This window comes from Phacochoerus africanus, chromosome 11, assembly GCF_016906955.1.
Source record: "Phacochoerus africanus isolate WHEZ1 chromosome 11, ROS_Pafr_v1, whole genome shotgun sequence".
Taxonomy (NCBI): Eukaryota; Metazoa; Chordata; class Mammalia; order Artiodactyla; family Suidae; genus Phacochoerus; species Phacochoerus africanus.
Genome location: NC_062554.1, coordinates 135798952 through 135820688, shown reverse-complemented (window position 1 = coordinate 135820688; position 21737 = coordinate 135798952). Strand labels below are relative to the sequence as shown.

At 52.4% G+C, this 21737-nt stretch overlaps 1 protein-coding gene across 3 annotated transcripts in view; it reads left to right on the top strand.

Moving 5' to 3' along the window:
• DDC (dopa decarboxylase) overlaps positions 1 to 21737 on the top strand; it is a 70880-nt gene that overhangs the window by 29840 nt on the left and 19303 nt on the right. For all 3 annotated transcript variants that reach the window (XM_047753725.1, XM_047753724.1, XM_047753726.1), the window contains 4 exons: positions 530 to 673; positions 8990 to 9056; positions 13233 to 13327; positions 18760 to 18827. In XM_047753725.1, the coding sequence (XP_047609681.1) occupies positions 530 to 673; positions 8990 to 9056; positions 13233 to 13327; positions 18760 to 18827 (374 nt within the window). The remainder of the gene's footprint in view (positions 1 to 529; positions 674 to 8989; positions 9057 to 13232; positions 13328 to 18759; positions 18828 to 21737) is intronic.

The window sequence follows — 21737 nt, the reverse complement described above, 5'->3', positions numbered from 1 at the left end:
GGCTGGAGCCAGAGTTGCCCAGGCCTCAGAGGCCGACCTTAGGGAATGCTGAGACCCAGGCCCCAGGACAGGGTCAAGTCTGAGGCCGTGATGGTGGGGCTGCAGGCAGAGGGCAGAGGCATCAATGAGAGCTGGCTTTCCTGCCGTCCCTGCGAGAATGCACCTGTCATCCCGTGGTGCTGCCATCCTGGCTCCCCCTTCTCCCAGGTATAGCTCCCTGAGCCCTGTGTACTGGGCTGAGCCCTGCTGCCCGAGGCCCCACATTGGAGGCAGGCCCAGCTCTGCGGCCAGGTCCTCGCTCCACGTGTGGGGTGTGCCTTCCCAGCGTGCCCCGCTTCTCTAGAATTCAAACCACTGGATGAAAACCATCCCCAGTGTGCCTAGCACTTCACCTGCTAAGAGTGAATGATAAAACCAGGATGTGGATTCTTCAGGACCTGAACCGGTTCCAGGCCTGGGGCGGTGGGGGTGGGGGGTGCAGGAAAGGAGGCTCAGGGGCTGCAGCGTCTGACCTTGGCCCTTTCTGTAGGCACACTCCTCGGTGGAAAGAGCCGGCTTGATTGGTGGCGTGAAATTAAAAGCAATCCCTTCGGATGGCAAGTTTGCCATGCGAGCTTCTGCCCTGCAGGAGGCCCTGGAGAGAGACAAAGCTGCCGGCCTGATTCCTTTCTTCGTAAGTTCTGGGGGTGTCCGATCCCTGCACTGGGGAGGGGGTGGGGGTTCTGGGGGGCAGGGCCAGGGCCCCTTTTGAGGCGGTAGCAGCGGCCCCAGGCCAGGCAGTTCCAGGTCGGCCCGTTTCTCCTCGAGGGAGGGTGGAGCGAGATTCCTTTTCCTAAGCGCAGAAACCTGTCACCAGAGCCCAGCCCAGGGGACTCTGCCAAGCCGAGAAGCCTTGCTTCTGCTTCCTGTTAAAGGTGACACCATCGATGGCCCCTGGACCTGGGACATGCAAGACTGACCGAAGAAGAACTAACCATGGAAGGTCCAGATCCGAGACCTCAGTAGCTGCTAAGATGCCCCATTTGTGAGAGAGGCGGAGTGAGCAAAGCAGTGACCGGTTAACACACAGTTAAATAGGATAGCGTATTTCCCTCGCAGTCTGTGTACATTTTAGTTCCCTTTTTTGGTCTTGTCGTAATAGCGAGAATCTCCCGTGTCATGTTGACTTCGAGGGGCCTAAGCAGACAGCCCTGCCTTGTTTCTGATCTTACCAGGAAAGCCTTTACTCTCTCACTCTTCAGTATGTCTGATTTTTAATAAATGTTCTCGATCAAGTTGAAGGAATTCTGCTCTAATCCTAAATTTGCTAAGAATTTTTTAAATTGTAAATGGATATTGGATTTTGTCGAATGCTTTTTCTTTATCTATTGATATGCTCACGTGGTTTTTTTTCGTCTTTAGCCTTTGGATATGGCAGGTTACATGAATTGATGTTCAGTGCTTACTTTCCGTCAGCTTTGCATATCTGGATGAAGTCCCACTTCGTTGTTATTTTTTCAAACTCTGTAATTGAAATCAGTTTGCGGATATCTTTTTGAGAATTTTCACGTCCTCTATCCACAAGAGACAGCCGTCTATCGTTGCTTTCTTGCGATGTCTCTATCCGATTTTGGAACTGGGCTAATACTGGCCTCACAGAATGAGTCAGCAAATGTTCCCTTTTCTTCAATTTTCTGGAAGAGAGTATAGAGAACTCAGTTAATTTCTTTCTTTCTCTAAATTGAAGTGTGGTTGGTTTGCAGGATTATGGTCATCTCAGTGTGCAGCACAGGGCTTGGCATCTTTGCAGAGTCACTCCATTAGATTTTAGTGCCGTACACACCTGTGCTGTACCACATATGCTCTTTGCTTATCCGAGGCTGTTCATACTCTTAATCCCTCATCCCCATCTCCCCCCATCACCATGGGTAACCACTAGTTTAGTTTTCTTTTCTTTTTCTTTTGTGTCTTTTTAGGGCTGCATCCACGGCACATGGAGGTTCTCAGGCTAGGGGTAGAATCAGAGCTGCAGCTGCTGGCCTACACCACAGCCACAGCACGATGGGATCTGAGCCGCCTCTGCGACCTACACCACAGCTGACGGCAATGCAGGATCCTTAACCCACTGAGCGAGGCCAGGGATCGAACCTGCACCTGTGTCCTCGTGGATGCTAGTCAGATTCGTTTCTGCTGAGCCATGGCGGGAACTCCTCTTGTTTGTTTGTTTGTTTATCTATTTATCTATTTTTTATTTATATTGCTAATATTAGTAATGTATGTTTTTCCTTAGTTAACCTAATTAGATGTTTGTCAATTTTATTGATCTCTTCAAAGCACCAGCATTTGGTTTTGTTGATTCTCACCATTGACTTCCTGTTTCTAATTTCTCTGACGTCTACTCTAATTATTATTTCTCTTCTTCCAGTTCCTTTGAATTTAATTTGCTCTCTGTTTTCCAGTTTCTTAAGGTGGAAGCTTGCATAGTAGACTTACAATTTCCTTTCTTTTCTAATATATTAGAATTTATATTCCTTTCTTTTCATATATGTGTGTGTGTGTATATATATATATATATATATATATATATATATGTATTTAATGCTATAAAATTCCCTCTAAGCATTCTTTTCATTGCATGCCACACATTTTGATAAGTCCCTTTTTCATTTTCACTGAGGTAAAAATATTTCTAAACTTTTTCTTGAGACTTTCCCTTTGCTATACGTGTTAATTAAAATCTTTACATTGAGTCTTCAAGCCAGGAACATGATATGTATTCACTTAAATCTTTATTCCATCGTATAAACCTATCCATGTTTTGTTAGGTTTATGCCTACAGAATTCTTTTTGGAAAGATCGTGAACGGTATTGTATGTCTAATTTTGGTGTCCCTGTGTTTACTGTAGCTCATAGAAAAACAATTGTTTTTTGCACATTGCTCTTGTATCCTTGTAACCCTGCTGAACTCACTTCTTAGTTATAGGAGGATTTAAAAAAAATAGATTTCTTGGGGTTTTCTGTCTAGATCAACATGTCTTTGGCAATTAGGTACAGTTTTCTTTCTTTCTTTCGGAACTGTATGCCTTTTTATGCCTTTTATTTCTTTTTCATGCCTTCTTGCATTAGATAGCATTTCAGTGCTTTTGTTTTTCTTTTTGGTGCCACACCTATGGCATATGGAGGTTCCCAGGCTAGGGGTTGAATCAGAGCTGTAGCTGCCAGCCTATGCTACAGCCACAGCAATGCAGGATCCGAGACACACCTGTAACCTATACCACAGCTCACAGCAATGCCGGATCCTTACCCCGCTGAGCAAGGCCGGGGATCGAACCCAAAACCTCATGGATACTAGCTGGGTTTGTTACACTGAGCCACAACGGGAACCTCCCAGTGCAGGGATGGGAGTGGGCATTCTTACCTTGTTCCCAGTGTTAAGTGAAATGTACTCAGTTTTTCGCCATTACGTGTGGTGTCAGCTGCAGGTTTTTTGATGGATGTTCCTTCTCAAGTTGAGCGAGTTTTTCTCTATCCTTAGAGTTCTGAGAATTTTTGTCGTGAATTAGTGTTGAATTTCGTCAAGTGCTTTTTCTGCCTCGATTAGTGTGGTCGTGTGGTTTTCTTCTTTAGTCTGCTAACAGGGGAGAGTAGCACGAATTTCAAGTGTTAAACCAGCCTCTCGCCTCCAGAATGAATCTCACTAGTTCATAGTGTGTAGTTCCTTTTATCTATTCTAATTACGAATATTTTTAAGGATTTTTGCTTCTATAATCGTGAGTGATGTTGTTTTGTGCATTTTCCTTTTTTATAGTCTTGTTCTGGTTTTGATGTTGGGGTAATACTGGCTTCATAAAAACCCTTGAGAAGTGGTTCCTGCCTCTTCTGTTTCCTGGGAAAGATTGTATAGAACTGAAGTTAATTTTTCTTTTTCTTTTAAAAATTATTTTTACAATTTTACTGAAGGATGGTTGATTTCCAATGTTTTGTGAATTTCTGCTGAACAGCAGAGTGACTCAGTTATACATATATGTGTGTGTGTGTGTATACACATATACACACACATATTCCTTTTCGTGTTCTTTTCCGGTATGGTTTACACAGGATGTTGCCTAGAGTTCCCTGGGCACCACAGGAGGCCTTGCTATTTATCCATCCCGGATGTCGTAGTTCGCCTCTGCCCACGCCAAACGCCCATTCCTTCCCTCCTCCACTACTCAACACTGTACAAGACAGTGGATAGAACTGATGTTAAACTTTCTTTAAACGTCTGGCTTTGAATTTAACAGTTTTCTATGCATGGGGAGAGCAGGAGTCTGGGCCCACCGAGATCATGGCTTTGATGTGCATCTCACCTCTCCAGGGCCAGTGTCCTGAGGGCCCTTGGGGTGCACAGCCTGGGGCAATATCCTTTGTTTACTGGTGTGGCAGGGGCATCCTTGGTCCAGGCTCGTGCTCACCATCTGTGGGGTGGGGGGCGGGGTACTGCTCTGGCTGCTGCTCTCTGCCTTCGTGTTTGTGAGGACTTGGAAATAAAGCACCGCTTGGGAGCCCTGCCGAGTGGCCTTTGTTGGGACATTCCCTATGTCTCCTTAGGTGGCATCTACCTCGGCTGCGTGTCGTGGTCCTCCCTGTGGGCTCTCAAATTCGTGGTCTTGGAAGCAGGGGCCAGACACCTCCACTCGTGTATTTCAGAGCTGCTGGGGATGGAATGTGCCCCGGTTCCATGATCATTCACTGCGCCGTTCACGTGGCTGACAGGTGAGCGCCCACTGGGTGCTGGGCCTGTGGGTGCTGAGATCCGGGGGGCCCTCGAGGACCTTAGGTGCTCGAGCAGAGAGGTTAAGAGAGCAGTCAGGGTGCAGCGTGACCTACATCGGAAGCCCGTGGTTCGGAGCAGAGGGAAGTTTCACAGCTCATCAGAGCTCGTGGTCTGATCCGCGTCAAATGCCTGCGTCAGCCCCGGGCATTCACGCAGAGCCATCGTCCCTTTCCTCCTGGAGCGCTCCTGGGGGAGATAGACGTGTCCCCCATCTCTGTGTCATTTGTCTCTGTACCCACGTGACGAGGGCTAGAGAGGGTGATGAGGTCAGCAGAGGGGATCAGTGATGCCTTGCTAAGAGGTAACCCATAAGCCCCCATCCTGGAGGACAGCAGGCAGTGCCCGGAAGCCCCTGACTGCCTGCTTGAAGAAAACGGCACTGCCAAGGCCTCGAGATGCTGAAGGTCAGAGGATCTGGGCGGAAGTGCAGCTGCTTCTTATCTTAAAGGGGCAGCCAAGGGCCTGTGAAGCTGGAGAGAGAGGCTGCCCAGACTGGGCGGGAGGGTAGCTTGGGCTTGAACCTGTGGCTTGGTTATTCTCTGGAATCGTGTGCCTGGTGGTTATCACTCGGTGTGAACTCTGTGCATGACCCTGAGATGCAGCCCCGTAGCCTTCATCATTCCACAGAGAGGTTGCAGCCCCTTCAAAATCCAGCCCCACTGCTGAGAGCAGGGGGCTCGTGGGGCAGGTTGGACCTGGGAAGTCGGAACCACCACCCCTCCATGAACTTACTGGGGCTTGTGATAAATTTCCCTTTCTTTCTCTCCACAGTTTGGCATTCTGACTTGATCAAGTCAGGCCGGAGGCAGAGGGCAGGGCCTGTGCGGCTGTATTCAAGCAGAGGGGGCCAGAGACGAGGAGGAGGGATGGGGACAGCGCTGGGCAGCAGGGCCGCCCCAGGTCTCAGAGGTGGGGCTCCAGCACCGCCCCCCTCGCCCGCCTCCCCCTGCGCAAATGTGATTAGGCCACTGCAGAGCGGCTGAAATCAGGTTAACGTCATGAGCTGAGCTGGGGAAATCAGAGCCTGGAGCAGAGCAGGTGCTGGGCTTTCAAGTGGCTTCTGAGAATCAGGACGCGCTGACTCACAGCCATCCAAAACTCCAAGCACGTAGGGCCCCCGCCTCCCCGCCGGCCTGGCACATCCTCGTGCGAGCCTGGGTCCCCGTGCCACCCACATGCCGCCCTCGTGATCTGCAAGGGGCCTCTGGCACGGCCCAGCGTGCTGGGTCCTTTAACCGGCAGGACCCGAGTTGACACACCTGGGTTCATGTGTTGGTGTACTCCTGCCTGCGTGTCCTCGGGCCCCCCCTCTGGGAGTCGAAAGCCAACTGTAAAGGGGGGCGTTCACGAATGCATCCGACGCATGAGGCTTGTGCTGGCTGAGAAGAGTCTCTGCCGAGTTCCCCGGGCCAGCTGGCCTGGGCGCTGAAAAAATCACCTGTCCTTGTTCTCAGCAGAGCGCACGCCCAGAAAACAAGCATTTTCTTGTTTGTACAAAATGCTCCCTACCTAGAACAAAAACAGCCAGAATTACGTGAATATCTAGGAATCAAAGGTCTATATTAACCTAATCTCATCGGAAAAGACAGCAGTATTAATGTTTGGTCAAATCATTCTAGACATGCTCCTGTGTGCACATTAACACTGCTAAGAGGGTATTTACGTGTAATTTTAAAATCAGGAGGTATTGCCTTCATTTCCATTAGAATTAAACTGAGGAAAATGAGATGAAACTGAAGGAACCACTGAACTGCAGAACCGTCATTCCCAAGAGATTCTTAAAATTGAGAAAATAAATTACAAGCCACTTTAAGAAGGCTGAATCATCCTGTGGTTGTTTTTAAGCGATGCAATTTTTATGACCGAGTCGAAGCTTTTTTTTTTTTTTTTTTTGGCTGCACCCCTGCCGGATGGATATTCCCTGGCCAGGGATTGAATCCAAGCCACAGCTGCAACCTACACCACAGTTGTGGCAATGCTGGATCCTTAACCCACTGCTCCCGGCTGGGGATCGCCCTGAGCTGCTGCAGTTGGATTCTTCATTCATGTACCAGGGTGGGAACTCTGAGTCGAAGCATTTTAAGAGTCTTATGCTCCACCAACCCAACGAGGCTCCTTTGACAAAGCATTTTAGCAGCCATTTATATATCAGGAAGAAATATATATCAGCTTGAACTGGGGAAGGCAGGACCAGAGGTGGAGGGAAAAGGGGTCTGAGAAGCCCCAGCACCGTTGAGGCTGGAAGGTCTACACTCGCAGACCTTACGATGGGCAGGTCCTAGTCCAGTGCACCTGTGTCGGAAAGCAGAAAACAAAAGCCCAACGAGGTGACAGGCTGCTGCAGAGCTGGGCCTCGAACACAGGCCTCCTTTTCCCAAGGGCTTGGCTTCAGTGTCCGTGTATTCATCAGGCCTTCTATTTCCTGTCTGGCTGGTGCCTGGGAGTCTTAGGGTCCTTGCTGGCCCTGAAGGTCTAGCCAGTTGCTCGAGGTCTTAGAGGCAAGTGGGCCTTTCCTAAGCAAAGCAGCCACCCCAGGGCCCACCAGGCCTGCCCACCTCCCTGTGGGGCTCTCTTCTGCTGCCCTGATCCCCTCCGAGCCAGAGACCTGAGAGCCAGGGCAGCCCCTCTGCCCCGCAGCCCACTGAGATAATTCTCGCTGCCCACTCCTTGGCCTGCTTGCTCTGCCTCGCCTGGTCCTTTCCGCAGAATCCATGGTAAAGGCTCTTGCCCGCCTTCCCCCGCCTCCCCTCTGTCTCCTGACGGACCCTGGCCATTCCTCGTGTGGCCCTGCGTGACATGGCATGGTCCCTTCTCCGTGGATAGAACAAGCTGTCTTGCTTGTTCAATAGCCTCCCAAGATGGTCCTTGCCACATCTGAATCACAATGCATCACTCTCTCTGACCCAGGTGACTGTGCCAGCAGAGGGCCAGGGCCTGTCACCTGAGCTTTCATGGCGCAGAGCCCAGCCCTCTGTGGGGAGAGCTCTCTGGCTGTCTCTGAGACCTGCATTTGGTTTTCAGGTCAAATGCGAGTGGTCACGGGTGAAATGGAACCAGAGAGGCTCCAGCCAGTTTCTCAAGTTTTCTAGCTTGTGTCTTTCTGAATTCACCATCTCTGTTCTCAGGGCTCAGAGCAGTGCTGGAGGCTCCCTGAAGGCTACATGGATCGAATGAAATTTCACAGTCTTGTCACATCGAAAGAGAAATTTCATTATCCAGACAGTACCTGCCATCGTAAATCGATTAGGCTCTGTGGTTTTGTAAATACAAGATGCTCTTTGATCATCTGGAGGGGCTTTGCATTCAGCAAATGTTTCGGCACTGATTCTGTGCCCATAAAAGTGTGACTTCCTAGCGACGCGTAAGATGGAGATGCTGGCTTCAAGAGCTTCTTGGGTCAAGGGGGAGAGATGGCCTCGTGCGTGAGAATAGGCAGGTCAGGCATGCAGGTGTGGTCACCTGCGCAGGGCTGCAGGGCCCTCAGGAAGCAGGAGTGAGAGCGCAGAGGATTCCCAGTCACATCTCCCAGCTGTGGCGTCAACAGCTCTCCAGGCTTTCTCAGGACGCCCTTTGAGAATTACGTTCAGGGTCGGTAGGTCTTTCTCATGCATCTCCTTGGGAGAGCAAAGCTTCATCTTCTGAAGGTTGAAGTTAACCTTCAGGAAGACTTTGTTCCAAGAGAGAGGAGCAGCAGATGGAGGCTAGGGGGGGATACTCTTGGTCCGACGCCTGGGTGGCTCTGTGCTGACTTGGGGGCTGGACCAGAAGAAGCATCCTGTGATGTCTGGAGTAGCACAGCCAGGCCTCTGCACACACTCACTAAACTAAAAAGATCCAGACTCCTTACTCTGAGGAGGGAATAATATGCCCAGTGAACCAATAGGCTGCCATCAGTAAAGCAAAGCCCAGGGAATGCTGTTCCTGTCGTCCACGCCTATATTTCTGTCCTCAGCATCCTGGGAAGTCATGTGCAAGCGCTCCTTGTAATCTCACGGCCTATTTCTCTTAACCTGTTAGAAGGCTTCCACGCACGTAGGAAACACGAATCCATAGACTCGCATGTCCGTCCAGCAGACATCCTCTATAGCATGTGGATTCAAGGCTCGGAGCTCGGCCTGGGGTGGCGGCTGTGTGTATGGAGGTTACAGCGTGACTCCGAGCTGGGGCCGAACAGGTCTGCTTCTTCCTCTCCAGGTGGTGGCTACGCTGGGGACCACATCGTGCTGCTCCTTTGACAATCTCTTAGAAGTGGGACCCATCTGTAAGTATCTGATTCAGTTTTCTTTTGGAAAGTGTTCTCAGTATATGGGGACTTTAGCAGCTGGTCTCTTTGAGTTCTTCATAATGTGAACTCGGTATTATATAAAATATACTATAATTAGTAGTATAATACAATACAACACAATATGATGTAATAGCATAGAATACAATGAAATATAATATGATATAATGTAATACTGTGCAATACAGTGTGATACGATATAATACAATACAATATAATGTAACATATCATGTAGTTAAACTCGTTGTGGGTTCGTTTGCCCAACTCTCCTCGTACTTGCGGTGACATAAACCTCCTTAGTTCGAATTCCATAAACTCCGAGTTTGGGCTAATTGGACGATAGCTAAACTATCTGTGGGACTAAAGTATCCCGAGCCGTGGACCGCTGATGTCAGGTCGTGAGGCTACAGGCCCCTGGAGGAGAATGAACTCCTCCGACTCTCAGAGGGTCGTGTACGCGATGGCAGGAGAGTTTTCCGCCCTTGGACTGAGCCTTCCAGCATCTTTTCTTCTTGGCTTTTTTACTGAATGAGGTCGAGTGATGACCTCCTGTGACAGATCCGTGGAGGGTGTTTCCCGAGGGGAGTGTGTGCTGCTTGTGTGTGCTGGGCCGGCCTCACGCCGCCCTCCCCGGAGCACTGAGCTTTCCCCCAGAGACCAGAATTCAGAGAACTCCAAGGTGAACCGGGAATAAGAGGCTGTCTTCCTGGAGGGTCACCTTGAGCCTGCGGCCCTGGGGACTCGGTGGACTGGGAGGTGTTGTGTGGCCGGAAGGCCTTTGCTCAGGCAGGGGCGTCAGATCATATCCCGCGCCCCCACCCCATCCTTGGCGGGGAGGACCAGTCCCACAGCTGCTGCCCACAGGCGGGGAGGGGCAGGTGACCGAAGTCACCCGAGGGGGCTGGGTGACCACACTGTGGCTTGTGCCGGGAGCCTGGGGTCTGGCTCACCGTCCGTCTGCGTGACCCCAGCGGTTTCTTGCCTCTCCTAACCTGGGTCCGTGCATGGACCCTCTTCGGAGCCGTGGGTGCTGGCCCGATGGCACATGTGTTGTGGTGCAGCCTGGGTCCCTCCTGAAGCCTGTGTCCTCGGTTCTGAGCTCTGTCCCACCTGCAGAGCCGAGGGGAACTAGCACTTGGAGTTGTAAATGATCGGATTCTGGGAGCACTGAGTTAATGCGCAGAAACGGGGCGAGACCAGAAGGAGAGGGGCCCTGGAGCTGCAGCTACGTGGGGCAGGTGGCCGCTGCCAAGTGGCTGGGTGGGGCCTGGCCCATTCCCACGGCCTCGGGCTCCCCGCTAGGGCCGTGGCAGAGTCTGTCTGAGCAGCTGGCGCTGAAGGCAGGGGTGCGGGGCCTTGGCGCTGGGGCTGGGGAGAAGGGCTGAGCGGCGGTGACAAGCTGCAACTCCTGGTCACGAGCCAAGCCTCTGAGCTGGTCTGACTCAGCCGTCAAGCCGAGAACTGGACGTCCTGGCCGGCGGCCGGCTGATGTAACTCTGGGGCTATCGGATTAGAGGGTGAGGTCCCTGCAGGGCATGGCCCACATGGCCCTGCCGTCCAGTGCCGGCTGTCCTGCTGTCCTGGGGCTCCCTCTGCTCCCAGGTCTGGGGGTGGTGGATGAGCTGGATGGGGGATGTGTTTGGGGCCAAAAGCAGAGGCTGTTCTGGGGCCAGGGAAGCCGGCGTGGCGGGTTGATTTTGACAACTGTATGTATGACCCGTGATGCTATATTGGTGACCATCCATAGAGCTGCCCCATGAATGAGCCCCGTGGACGAGCCTTTGACCTGCGTCCCTGCCTCTGACATTGCTTACTTGACTGTCACAAAATACTTAGCATCCTTCACCCTGAGCCCGGGGCTGACCCTGTTCTGTAGCGTGATTAGAGTAAATCATTAAAATAATTCAGAGTAGTTTTCACCCACCAGCTTTTGACCAAGGGGGCATGTCGGGGGTGGGGTTCTTCAAACTGCTGCTTTAGGAAAGACACTTTCTTTCTAGTTCCTTTCAAAACAATTATCTAGAGAGATGGTTTCAGCTGGTCCCCTTGGACTGACCAGTGGAATTTCCTGGCAGGTTTATCGAGAAGAGGATGAGAAGCAGAAAGCAGGGGGTTAAAGGCAGCCGGCTGAGGATAGCAGCTCCAGGGACTGGGGGTGGGCAGAGCGGGAGGGCGGGCTGGCTGATGGGGGGATGTGACTGACGGTGCAGGAGGCCTGGCCACCCCGTCATGGAGGCCTCGACAGGAAACTTGCAGGCAGTGGGGGCAGTCCCTTCCCTTCTGGACGCATCAGGAAGCTCCCCATCCAGATGGCCTGGGTGCTGGGTGCACCTCGCCTGGGGCCATGCGACTCCTGTGCCCTGGCCTTGGGGTCTCAGGGATGCCCCGACCCCTGCAGATGCCCACAGTATTTGAAGGGGCCAGAGGCAGGTTGTGCTGTGGGCTGATCATGTATGAGATGCAGGATGTGGAGGTGGTACCCACAGTTTCCTCCCTGTGGAAAGAGGCAGCCCATTGGGAATCCACTCTCCTCGGGAGCCTGTGAGTTCCTGCTGCGGGAGCTTTAGGCCAAGTACATGGGTAGAGGGCACCCAGCCCCTCAAAGGCTGCCTTGCTTCTGACAGTCACTCCAAATTCAGGGCTTCCAGGGCCACCCTCGGGGCTGATGATCCCAGGGAGAGCACGCTCATGGTTACCGGGTGTTTGGGGGGCGATGCCCGGGAGGGGTCCAGGCTCGGGGCTCCTGGGTGTCCTCTCCTGGGAGGTCATGGAGGGCAGACCCCCCCCCCCCGCCAAGCCCCAGTGTGTGACAGTAGGCACAGAGTGGGGTTCCTCGCTGCCAGGGAAGCAGACACAGACTCTGGCGCCGGGGTTTTACTGGGGCTCTGTCTCACACTGGCCGTGTAGCTGCCCTTGGTTCTCCAGTCCCTCCTGGTCCTCCAGAAGTCAGATTGACATGGAGAGGGGGTGCCCAAAGCCCCCCAAGACCCTGCTGTTACACCTGCGTGGGATCCTCGGTCACCCGGGGCCACTGGTCTTTCGTAAGGTCAAGGACCCAGACTCCTTTCACCCGCTCAGCCTGCTCCAGGCTGCCCAGGCCCCACTCAGTGCTCCTCTGTGGCGATGTCCCATGTCCCCAGGCCATACTGGATCTTATCCAACCGTGGGCCTTAATCCCATCCATCCTGAAGATGGAAGGGGATCGAGGCTTTGAAACGCCTCATGTCTTTTATCGGCCGAGCTCAGAACGGCTCCTCACACCTCGGCATCATGTGTGATCCACGAGCATCTAGCAGGCAAAAGTGAGCCAGGAACCCATCCATCAGCACAAAGCGTGGAGCTCTGATTGGGTGCTTCTGGGCAGCACCCCCCCCACACCCAAAAGAGGGAAGGATGCCTGCCCCTCACCCCAGACCCACGACCCTGTGGGCTTGCCGACTCTCCATCCGAGAAGCACCCAGCACTGAGGGAGGAAGTATTCACAGCTTGGGGGGCTGCTTTATCCGTACCTGCTGGGAGCCTTCAGGGGGCTGGGCACCACTGGAGGAGGCAGGTGATGTGTCGACTTGAGGGACCCCGTGTAGACGGGACTCCATCTCAGCTGCAAAGCCAGGTGGGCTCCCTTCCTCCCAGGCTTTTCCAGTCCGCTTGGAAAACAAAAAGTATATTCAGAAAAGGAGCGGAGAATGATTCCAGGAAGCGGAGAACAGGAGCCTGGACTTCGTGTGGGGGTGGAGCGGGGCAGAGAGAGGCCCCTTCCTCTGGTGACTTTAGGGCCGAGAGGATCCAGGGGAAAGTTGCCAGTGGGTGGGGTGGGGGCGGAGCACGGCGAGTACCTGGAGCGGCTGTGGGTGGACGCGCCGAGGCTTGGGCTGCAGTGGGCTTTAGGGTCAGCCTTGACCGTCAAGGCATTCCCCTTGGTCTCCGTGCGTTCACTGAGCACCTGGTCCTCACCCGTCACCGTGGGGCCAGCCGCTCGCTCCCTCTGCCGTTAGCATCCCTGCCTTCAGACCAGAGCAGCCTGTCAGGATGCAGACCTCAGGCCAACACGCGGCACTGACAGACCGCGGTAGGGAACGTGTGGGTTGGGACAGGCGCTCAGCCCCGGGAGGAGGGTGTCCCTTCCAGAGCTCACAAGGTGCTTCTGGGCTTCAGGTCACGAAGAGGACATGTGGCTGCACATGGACGCTGCCTACGCAGGCAGTGCCTTCATCTGCCCTGAGTTCCGGCACCTGCTGAATGGAGTGGAGGTGAGTGAGTCTCTAACAAAGATCATTCTGCAAAAGTATGACGTCATCCGTGACTTCTCCTTCGAAGGACGAGACATTCGTGTTCTCCGACTGTGGTTTGTTTCCACAAATCAGGGTCCCAAACCAGGGCTGTCCCAACCAGCTTCCGTGACGACTGGACATTGCAGCTTCCTGTGATGGGTCCTAGCGTCTGCTCCCTCAAAACACCCCTGACGTCCAGGCCATTTCTCACGAATCCTGGGCAGAGCTGTCACGGTCAGTCGCATAGAGTTGAGCTTATAGAACTGAAACTGACAGCACCAATGGCCTGAATCTGGCCTAAACCCAGACTGGGACTCGAACCCACGGTTTTAACTTAGAATCACTCCCCCTGCATCTGGACTCACTGAGGTTCAAGTTCTTCATGTCTCCCGAAACAGATTGATTATTCGGGGGCGGTCCTCAGACTCCTGCCCTGGGTCTGACTCTGAAGGCAGGCCTCACCCCATCCCCCACCCAACACCCTGAGGCCCTTCCCCCCCCTCCCCTAGTCCAGCCCGCCTGCCTCCTGCTGATGGCTTTCCTGAGCCATCATTAACTTACGGTGACCTCCCAGCGTCCCCTGGGTTTCCCTCTCTATCTGCGGCCCCTTCCTGGGACTTCCACAGCCACCTGTGCCTCCTCCATCCCTATCAGAACTGTGGAAACGTATTCGGGAAGAAAATGACATCACAAGGCATTGCAGATGAAGGGGTAATTTAAAAAACCAGCCTGCACTTCCCATCGATCTGGAGCAATAGCGCAGTCACACTGCAACCATCTCCTGAGTGTGGTTTTCACTTCTGTTGAGTTTGAACAAGCAGCAGGCAACGCCCTGGGCATGCTCAGAATTCAGAAGACATGGCCCGGGAGTTCCCGTCGTGGCGCAGTGGTTAACGAATCCAACTAGGAACCATGAGTTTGCGGGGTTTGTCCCTGGCCCTGCTCAGTGGGTTAAGGATCTGGCGTTGCTGTGAGCTGTGGTGTAGGTCACAGACACGGCTTGGATCCCCTGTTGCTGTGGCTCTGGTGTAGGCTGGCGGCTGCAGCTCTGATTCGACCCCTAGCCTGGGAACCTCCATATGCTGCAGGAGCGGCCCAAAAAATGGCGAAAAGACAAAAAACAAAAACGAAAACAAAAACCAAAACCATGGCCAGTAATGCCGACGAAGACACCTGCTTCTTTGGAGAAATGGCAAAATCAAAATGATCCGCTCAAGAGTTCCTGCTGTGTGAAGTGGGTTGAGAATCGAGGGCAGTGATTCAGGTTGCTTCAGAGGCTTGGGTTTGCTCCTCGGCCCAGCGCAATGGGTTAAAGGAACTGGTGGTGTTGCAGCTGTGGCTTGGTTTCAATTCCTAGCCTGGGAACAGCACCCACCAAAAAAACAAAACAAAAAAAACGACACCATTGGTTGATGCTGTGCTTCTCCAGGGTGGCAGACCTACCATGAAGAGCTGAGCGTAGAGATGGGCCCTGGCTTGTTATTTTAGGCCCGAGCGGGGTTTCCCTGTTGGCACCTCCCGGGGTGGGAAGTTCCTTCTCGCCAGGGACCCCATGCAGGAAGGGCCCAGAGAGGCCGGCTTTGCCAGTGAGGAAGAAGCAGCTGCTGAATCAAAGGGGGCGCGTGGTGGCTTCGTGCTCAGAGGTGGGTTCTCTGGAGACCCTGGGGGGTTTCTCGAGATCCTGGCCTCATGGCTTCCAAGGATCCAGGGTGTTGTCTTGAGCTCGGATGGCCTGTTCCATCCCGGCTTTGCCCTCCGACCGGCCACATCCCCTGGGCAGGCTGGTAGCCTCTCCATACCTCACAGAATGGATTTCGGGATCAGGCCTCCTCAGAGGGGTTGTCGTGAGGATCAGAGGAGGTAATCACATTTAAAGGCCTGAGAGCCGCGCCTGCCCACAGCCAGCTGTGCATGCGTTGATGCCATCATCGTGCTCCACCGCAGTCCGGAGAGACGGTCACTGCCCTTCTCCGTCTGTTCTCTCGTCTGCCGCTGACCAAGTTCTAATGGCTCATTTGGATTCTCGTAACGCTCCAAATAATAATTCTGGAAAAGCGGGCCTCAGGGTCTGGAATACAAAACTGCCATCTTTGAAAAGAATGGCCCCTTATTGCTCCTACGCCAAGGTGGATGCCTCCCCCTCATCCGTCATCGTTCCCTCATTTATTCCAGAATGACTTATTGATTCCCGAATGTGTTCAGGGGCTTAGCTCCGTCCTTGGAGGGATGGAGCTTCCTCTGTAAATGAGAGCCGTCCTGACAACGGGGGACGCGGTGCTGACACGGGTCCCTGTAGGTCGCGGCTGGTGGCTAGTTCTGTGGGTGTTGGTGTAAATCTCTACACCACGTAAACACCTTTTGCTTAAGTGGCCTGGGTTCTCGTGTGTGATGAGACGTCCCCAGGGACGCCTGCACCGCAGTCTGGAGGGACAAAGGGCGAAGCACTCACAGAGGTGTATGTGCCCCCTGAGTTTGGTCTTTTCTGCGTATCAGGTACAGAATTTCACCATCCGTCCTGCTGACTCTTCTCTTCCTTGCGCACTGACACCGTTTCGCTTTCTCGGGGGCGGTGGGGGGTGGTCCAGTTGTCAGACCACCGCCGTGGGGGGCGCTGCCGGGAGATCCTATCAGCAGCAGACAGGGTTCCACGCCCGACGACAGTGAGTCATTGCCCTGTTCCCCGTTTCTGCCAGGGGGGCTGGCCGCTCAGCTGGGCAGATAAGGGGCTGTAATATCCTGTTCTGGCCGCTGCCCTGGAGATAAGCGCCTTCCTCTCCATCAGCAGGAAGAAAATGGCGCAGCTGGGCATGGAAGACGTTCAAACAGATCAGCCCCCAGGAGGAAACTAATAAAATTCCTAGCAAACAAAGCCTTCCTTTCACCTTTAGTTTCCCGTTATCAAGAAATGAAACTCGCTGTAATTTCCTGCCTCTGCCCAATATTGCTTTTACTGAAGCCTGGAGGGAAATGAATCTGCCCCCCCCTAGAGTGGGTTGGGTGTGAGAGTGCCATCAGCTGACCACATGTCTCCCCACGCCCCCACCCCGGCCTCCTCCTGCTCTTTGCTCGTCCGGAGGGAGGTGTCCCAAAGCCCTGGGAAGACTTCGAAGCTTCCGACAGGAGTCAGCCCCACTGGGGCCTTGCCATGGCCCTGCCACCCTTTCTGCTTCTAGTACAGAGGTGGCCGTGTGGCCACGTCCCTGGGCCTCCAGCTGGACCGGATCCCGTTCATCAGCTGGGGATGAACAAAGGGCATGCATTCTGGCCCCCGGCAAAGGCCCGTGAAAACTCAGCATGCCCTCCTCGGCCAGCCTTGCTGGTCGAAACCTCTTCTTTTTCTCCCTGAAAATAGGACGGCACTTGAACCTGATGTGTGACCGGCGGGCCCGGTGTTGGCAGCCGTCACCACGGGCTTCCAGGGAGGACACTGTTAGAACGCAGTGAGCGTGGATGAGGTCTGGGTTGGTAGATGCACCCTATGCCACCTATAGTGCATGAGCGATGAGGTCCTGCTGTCCAGCACAGGGAGCTCTGTCTGGTCTCCTGGGATAGACCACGGGGGAAGGTCGTATGAGAAAGAGAACGGATGCATAGGTATGACTGATACGACGCTGCACAGCAGAAATGGGCGCGGCACCATAAATCAACTATACTTTAGTAAATAAATAAACATTCCAGTAAAGGAAGAAAAGAGGGGACAAAAGAACCAAAACATTTAGACAAATGGGAATAGCCGTTGATCTACCACATCGATGGTGGCAAAAGAGTCCACCAATTAAATAAAAAATGGGGTGATCCTGATTATTGTAGATTAGATGTGAAATTTTCACCGTCCCACTACTCAGGATAACATCTGTTCGGAGAACTTGCTAGTTCCTACAGTTGAGAAGATTTCGGCACAGGGTATTTCCGAAGCCAAGTCAGTTTTCTGACATAGCGCCTGTGCATTAAAATTCCGATTATTCCCAATAATCCAGCACTTTGAAATGTGGAAAAATGTTGTGTGACTTCAGACTATGCCACTTTGAAAGCATGCAACTTAAAGTAGTAATAACATCTTATTCTATGTGGAAAAGAAGTATGAATTTTCTCCATTAATAAATGAATTGGAGGCAGGGAGTTCCTACTGTGGCATGGTGGGTTAAGGATCTGGCGTTGTCACTGCTGTGGCACGGGTTCAATCCCTGGCCTGGGAACTTCTGCGTGCTGTGAGTGAGGACAAAAAAAAAAAAAAATGAATTGGGACTCCCAGATCCAAAGCAAGAGAGAGCCCACTGGGCTGTGGTGTGCATCTGCCTTGGCGTGGGGCTCCGGATATTCATGGATAATGGAAACTCCGCATGGCCTTTATCAGGCTTGGTCTCTGGTTATGCTTTGAAATTTTGCGTATTTTAAATTATCCAAGGTCCCCGAAGTGCATCCTTGATTCAAATGTGATAGGCTTATACTGAATTAGGATTGATACAGACATGATAGGAAGGCTCCAGGTAATATCTCCTTCCAGCCCCTCTTCTATTAGGGCACCAAGGCCCCCGGCTGGAGACGGAAAGAACTGGGGCTGCATCGCCCTTCAGATGCTTTGCTCTTTCCAGCTCAGAAAGAGTGTGATTCATCTCACACTGCCCGCGAGCACTCCCTGGACATCTGGGTGCTTTGGCCCTTACTGTGTCCTGAAGACCATCAGCCTGGACCCGCTGCCTTCGTGTCCTTGGGACCTCAAGCCTTGCTCCAGTTCTGTGGCTGCCCCTCTGCGGGGCGCTTCTGAGGCCTGCCCCCCCCCCGCCCCCCACAGCAAGTCCCTCCCCTGCTCCTCTGTGCCTGGCTTAGGGCTGCCCCAAGGCCGTTGTCACATGGTCCCCCTGTGACTGCTCTCTTGCCGGATGTCTCTGCTTCACCAGAGCTGCTGGAGGGCGGCAGCCAGTTTTCATCACCTGCTTCCCTGGGCCTCCACCTGGCCAGTTGTACCACCACAGAGCAGCGACTGTCACACTATTTGCAGGGGAGGGTTGCTGCTCCGACCCTCAGGAGCCACACTGAGGAGTTCCTGGCTGTGCTGTCATGCCATCCCTGTGAAGCAGGACTCCCGTCTGGGCAGAAGCGGCCGTGCCGGATGCCAACCCTGGGTCTCCCGCTCCAAAGTTCTCTTCCTGCCTTTGAGATTCTGCCCAGAGTCAGATGCATATTCACTCCAGGTCTCACGAGATGTGATCTGAAAATGAATGAAAAGAGGCTGAGTGCGGGGCTGTGTGCTCAGAGCCCAGACCTCCTCCAGTGTCCCTGGCCCCAAATACCACGTTTTCCCTCGCACGTGAGACTACGAACCATTCATTACCATGCATGAGGTCTTGTTTTTTTTAGCTAAACATTAATAACTGAAGTGCTTTCTTTTTGTTCTTATTATTCCCTGGCAGTTTGCAGATTCATTTAACTTTAATCCCCACAAATGGCTCTTGGTGAATTTTGACTGCTCGGCTATGTGGTAAGTCTCCCCTTGCCTCTGATGTCAATTACCCTACAATTACATGCTCTTTAGAATAGTTTATATGAAAGAGACCTGGCCGACCAGGGTGTCCTTGCTGGAGAAACATATCCATCACCTATTACTTGCCTGCATTTCTCAACCATGGGTCGAATTCTTGCTAAATCTTACCCTGTTGTACACTGCTGTCTAGAAGAGACAAGGTTCAAGAGGAGAGAAGGTTGACAGAGCAAATCTCTGCCTTAATATAAATAGCCTTAACCAAAAAAGTGCACAGTAACCTTAGCACATCTTTCTAATGGATTTGTTTCTGTGTTTTTATTCTTAAATGTTTGCTAAATCTAAGTCTGAACGCTTACAAGTATTTGCTAAGGAAAAATTAAAGTAATTCTATTTTCTAGGAAGTTCCCTGGAAATTCTTCCTAGCAGTACCGTTATCACATTGGTTATATTTAGAGTAAGAAGAAAAGAATTCAAAAAGTAAAGTGTGGGTTCCTGTTGTGGCTCCGTGGGGTAGGAACCTGACCTAGTGTCCCTGAGGAGGCAGGTTCAATTCTTGGCCTCCCTCAGTGGGTTAAGGATCCGGTGTTGTCGCAAGCTGCAGTGTAGGTCACAGATGCGGCTCAGATCTGGTAGTGTTGTGGCTGCGGTGCAGGCCTGCAGCTGTAGCTCTGACCCCCTGGCCTGGGAAATTCCACATGCGCAGGTGCAGCCCTAGAAAGGAAAAAAAAAAATTAAAGTGGGCGATATTTCACTCCGTCAATGGTGTTTAAAGGAATAACGATGACGGAGTAGAATGAGGTTGTTAGAAACTAGTTTTTTTCTGAATTTATTAGAGTGAGAAGTTGGTCAATGAATCTTAAGATCAGGCGGCTTTGCAGGAATTTTGTGCAGACTTGTTCTAGGGCAGAATGGTCTCTTTCTTTCTTAGAAAGAGGAGGAATCCAGGTAAGTCTGTTTCCCCAGTTCACCAAATAAAGGGTTTGCCCTTTAACTAGTGTATCTAAAGGTGAGCTACATTTTCAGTGCTTTACATCTGCCTAATTCAGATTCTTTTTTTGGTCAGTGTTTGCCTCAAACTCTGACCCATGATTTAAAAACCCATCCGTATATGGGCATTTCAGGCTTAACTTCGAAACGTGAATAAGAATTTACAAAAGCTATAATGTGAGCGTTAGTCTTCTTTTGTATTCCTCTTTTACCTAAAGTGGAACATCTTGAGGGTAATTTGTACATGTCAATCCCCTCCTCCAAAAAGGAGGGGTTGGGGTGTGATTCCGTTTGCTGGGGTGTTTGATCAGGCGCAGTCACAGTCTGAGGGAGCGCGTGATCTGGTTGGGGGTCCTGAGCTCCCAGCTAGAATGGAGCTGGCGGGAGTCCCAGAGGCCTCCGTTGGGTGAGGAGGGGGCTGGCCTCCGTGCAAGATAACGAGCTGCAAAGGGGTCCTTAGCTGCCAGTGAGTCACTTGGCAGAGAAAGCCACAAAACCAGCCTGGACAGACCATCCGATGGCTGTTGAGAGGTGGAGTGAGGTGGGCAGCTGGGTAGGGCTCACCAGAGGGGCTTGTGGGGTGCCGTGATGCTTTACTTATTTCCTGGGTCAAACAGTATTGGAAACGGATGTTTCAGGAGCCCTGGTGAGTGCAGGTCCCTTCCACACATTTTATTTAAGCAGCGTCTCTGGCCCCCACCACAGCTCTGCAGATGGGGAAGACGGGAGCTGTCAGGGACCACAAGTATTCTGGACCTCCAATGTACGATCCGAATGCTGACTATGATGAGGACGAGCATAACATATACACCCATGCCCTCAGGTTCAGGAAGCCAGGCCGTAGGCTGGGGATGAGGGAAAGCCTGCTTTATCAGTGCCATGGACAAGGAAAGGCTGGCCCTTTCACAGAGGCTGGAAAAGGGGGGCACACGCAAGCCCTCCTCCAGGGGCGCCCAAGTCTCTGATTTACGTCCGTCATGACGTTTGGGTAGGAATTCTACATTCAAGATCCTACCTGCTCTTTGGCGGCCCTTACTCTCTCACGCGCTGTCTCCGTTCATCCTGTTGTGACCTTACTGATAGAGGAATTAACTGTTTTACTGGTAAGGTGACCAGAGTTCTGAGATGTGTCGTGGGTTTCTAAGCGCATGGGACCATTCATGCTGGACTAAATGCACGAGGGTGAGAAGGTTCACAAACCATAACTGAGTAGAGAGTCCAGTACAGAATCATGCATCTCTCAGGACACCAGTGAGGACAAACACGCAAAGTGACACACCTTTACAAACACACATACACACAAAAGGATGCCTGGAGATCACACGGGGTTTTTCCGGGTAGAAACAGGATTGATTAGAGAATACGAGTGGGGTGTTTTGGTTTGTCTGTGTGTGTGTGTGTGTGTGTGTGTGTGTGTGAATGAGGCAGAATCAGATTCTGTGTCTACCGAGGCCTATAGAACCCAGAGGCCAAAGGTGTGTAGAAGGACCACAGCAGCTTCCCTCCCCACCCCTCCCCCATCCCAAGGACCTGAGCTGCAGGTCTGCCGAGCAGGCTGGGCCAGGCTGGAGACCCCTGCGTGTTTGCAGAAGGTCTGAGTGTGGTCAGGGAGCAGGGAGAGAAGGAAGCTGAGAGCCTACTCAGAGGCGTTTTTTGTACTGTCCTGAATATCCAGAGAGCCATATGCAGACAGCTGGCCATTCTAAGAGGTCACTGCAGTGAAATGAGGTGTCCTAACACAGTAGAATGCGGGTAATGAGGAAGCTCCTGAAGTGGATTCCAGAGAGCGCTGGGCATTCATTCCTTCAGCGCCCAGAGTGGAAACAAGCAAACAGCCCCAAGTTGTGAATTTTTACCATTATTTTATTTCTTTTTCTTTTTAGGGCCACACGTGCGCATATGGAAGTTCCCAGGTGGGGG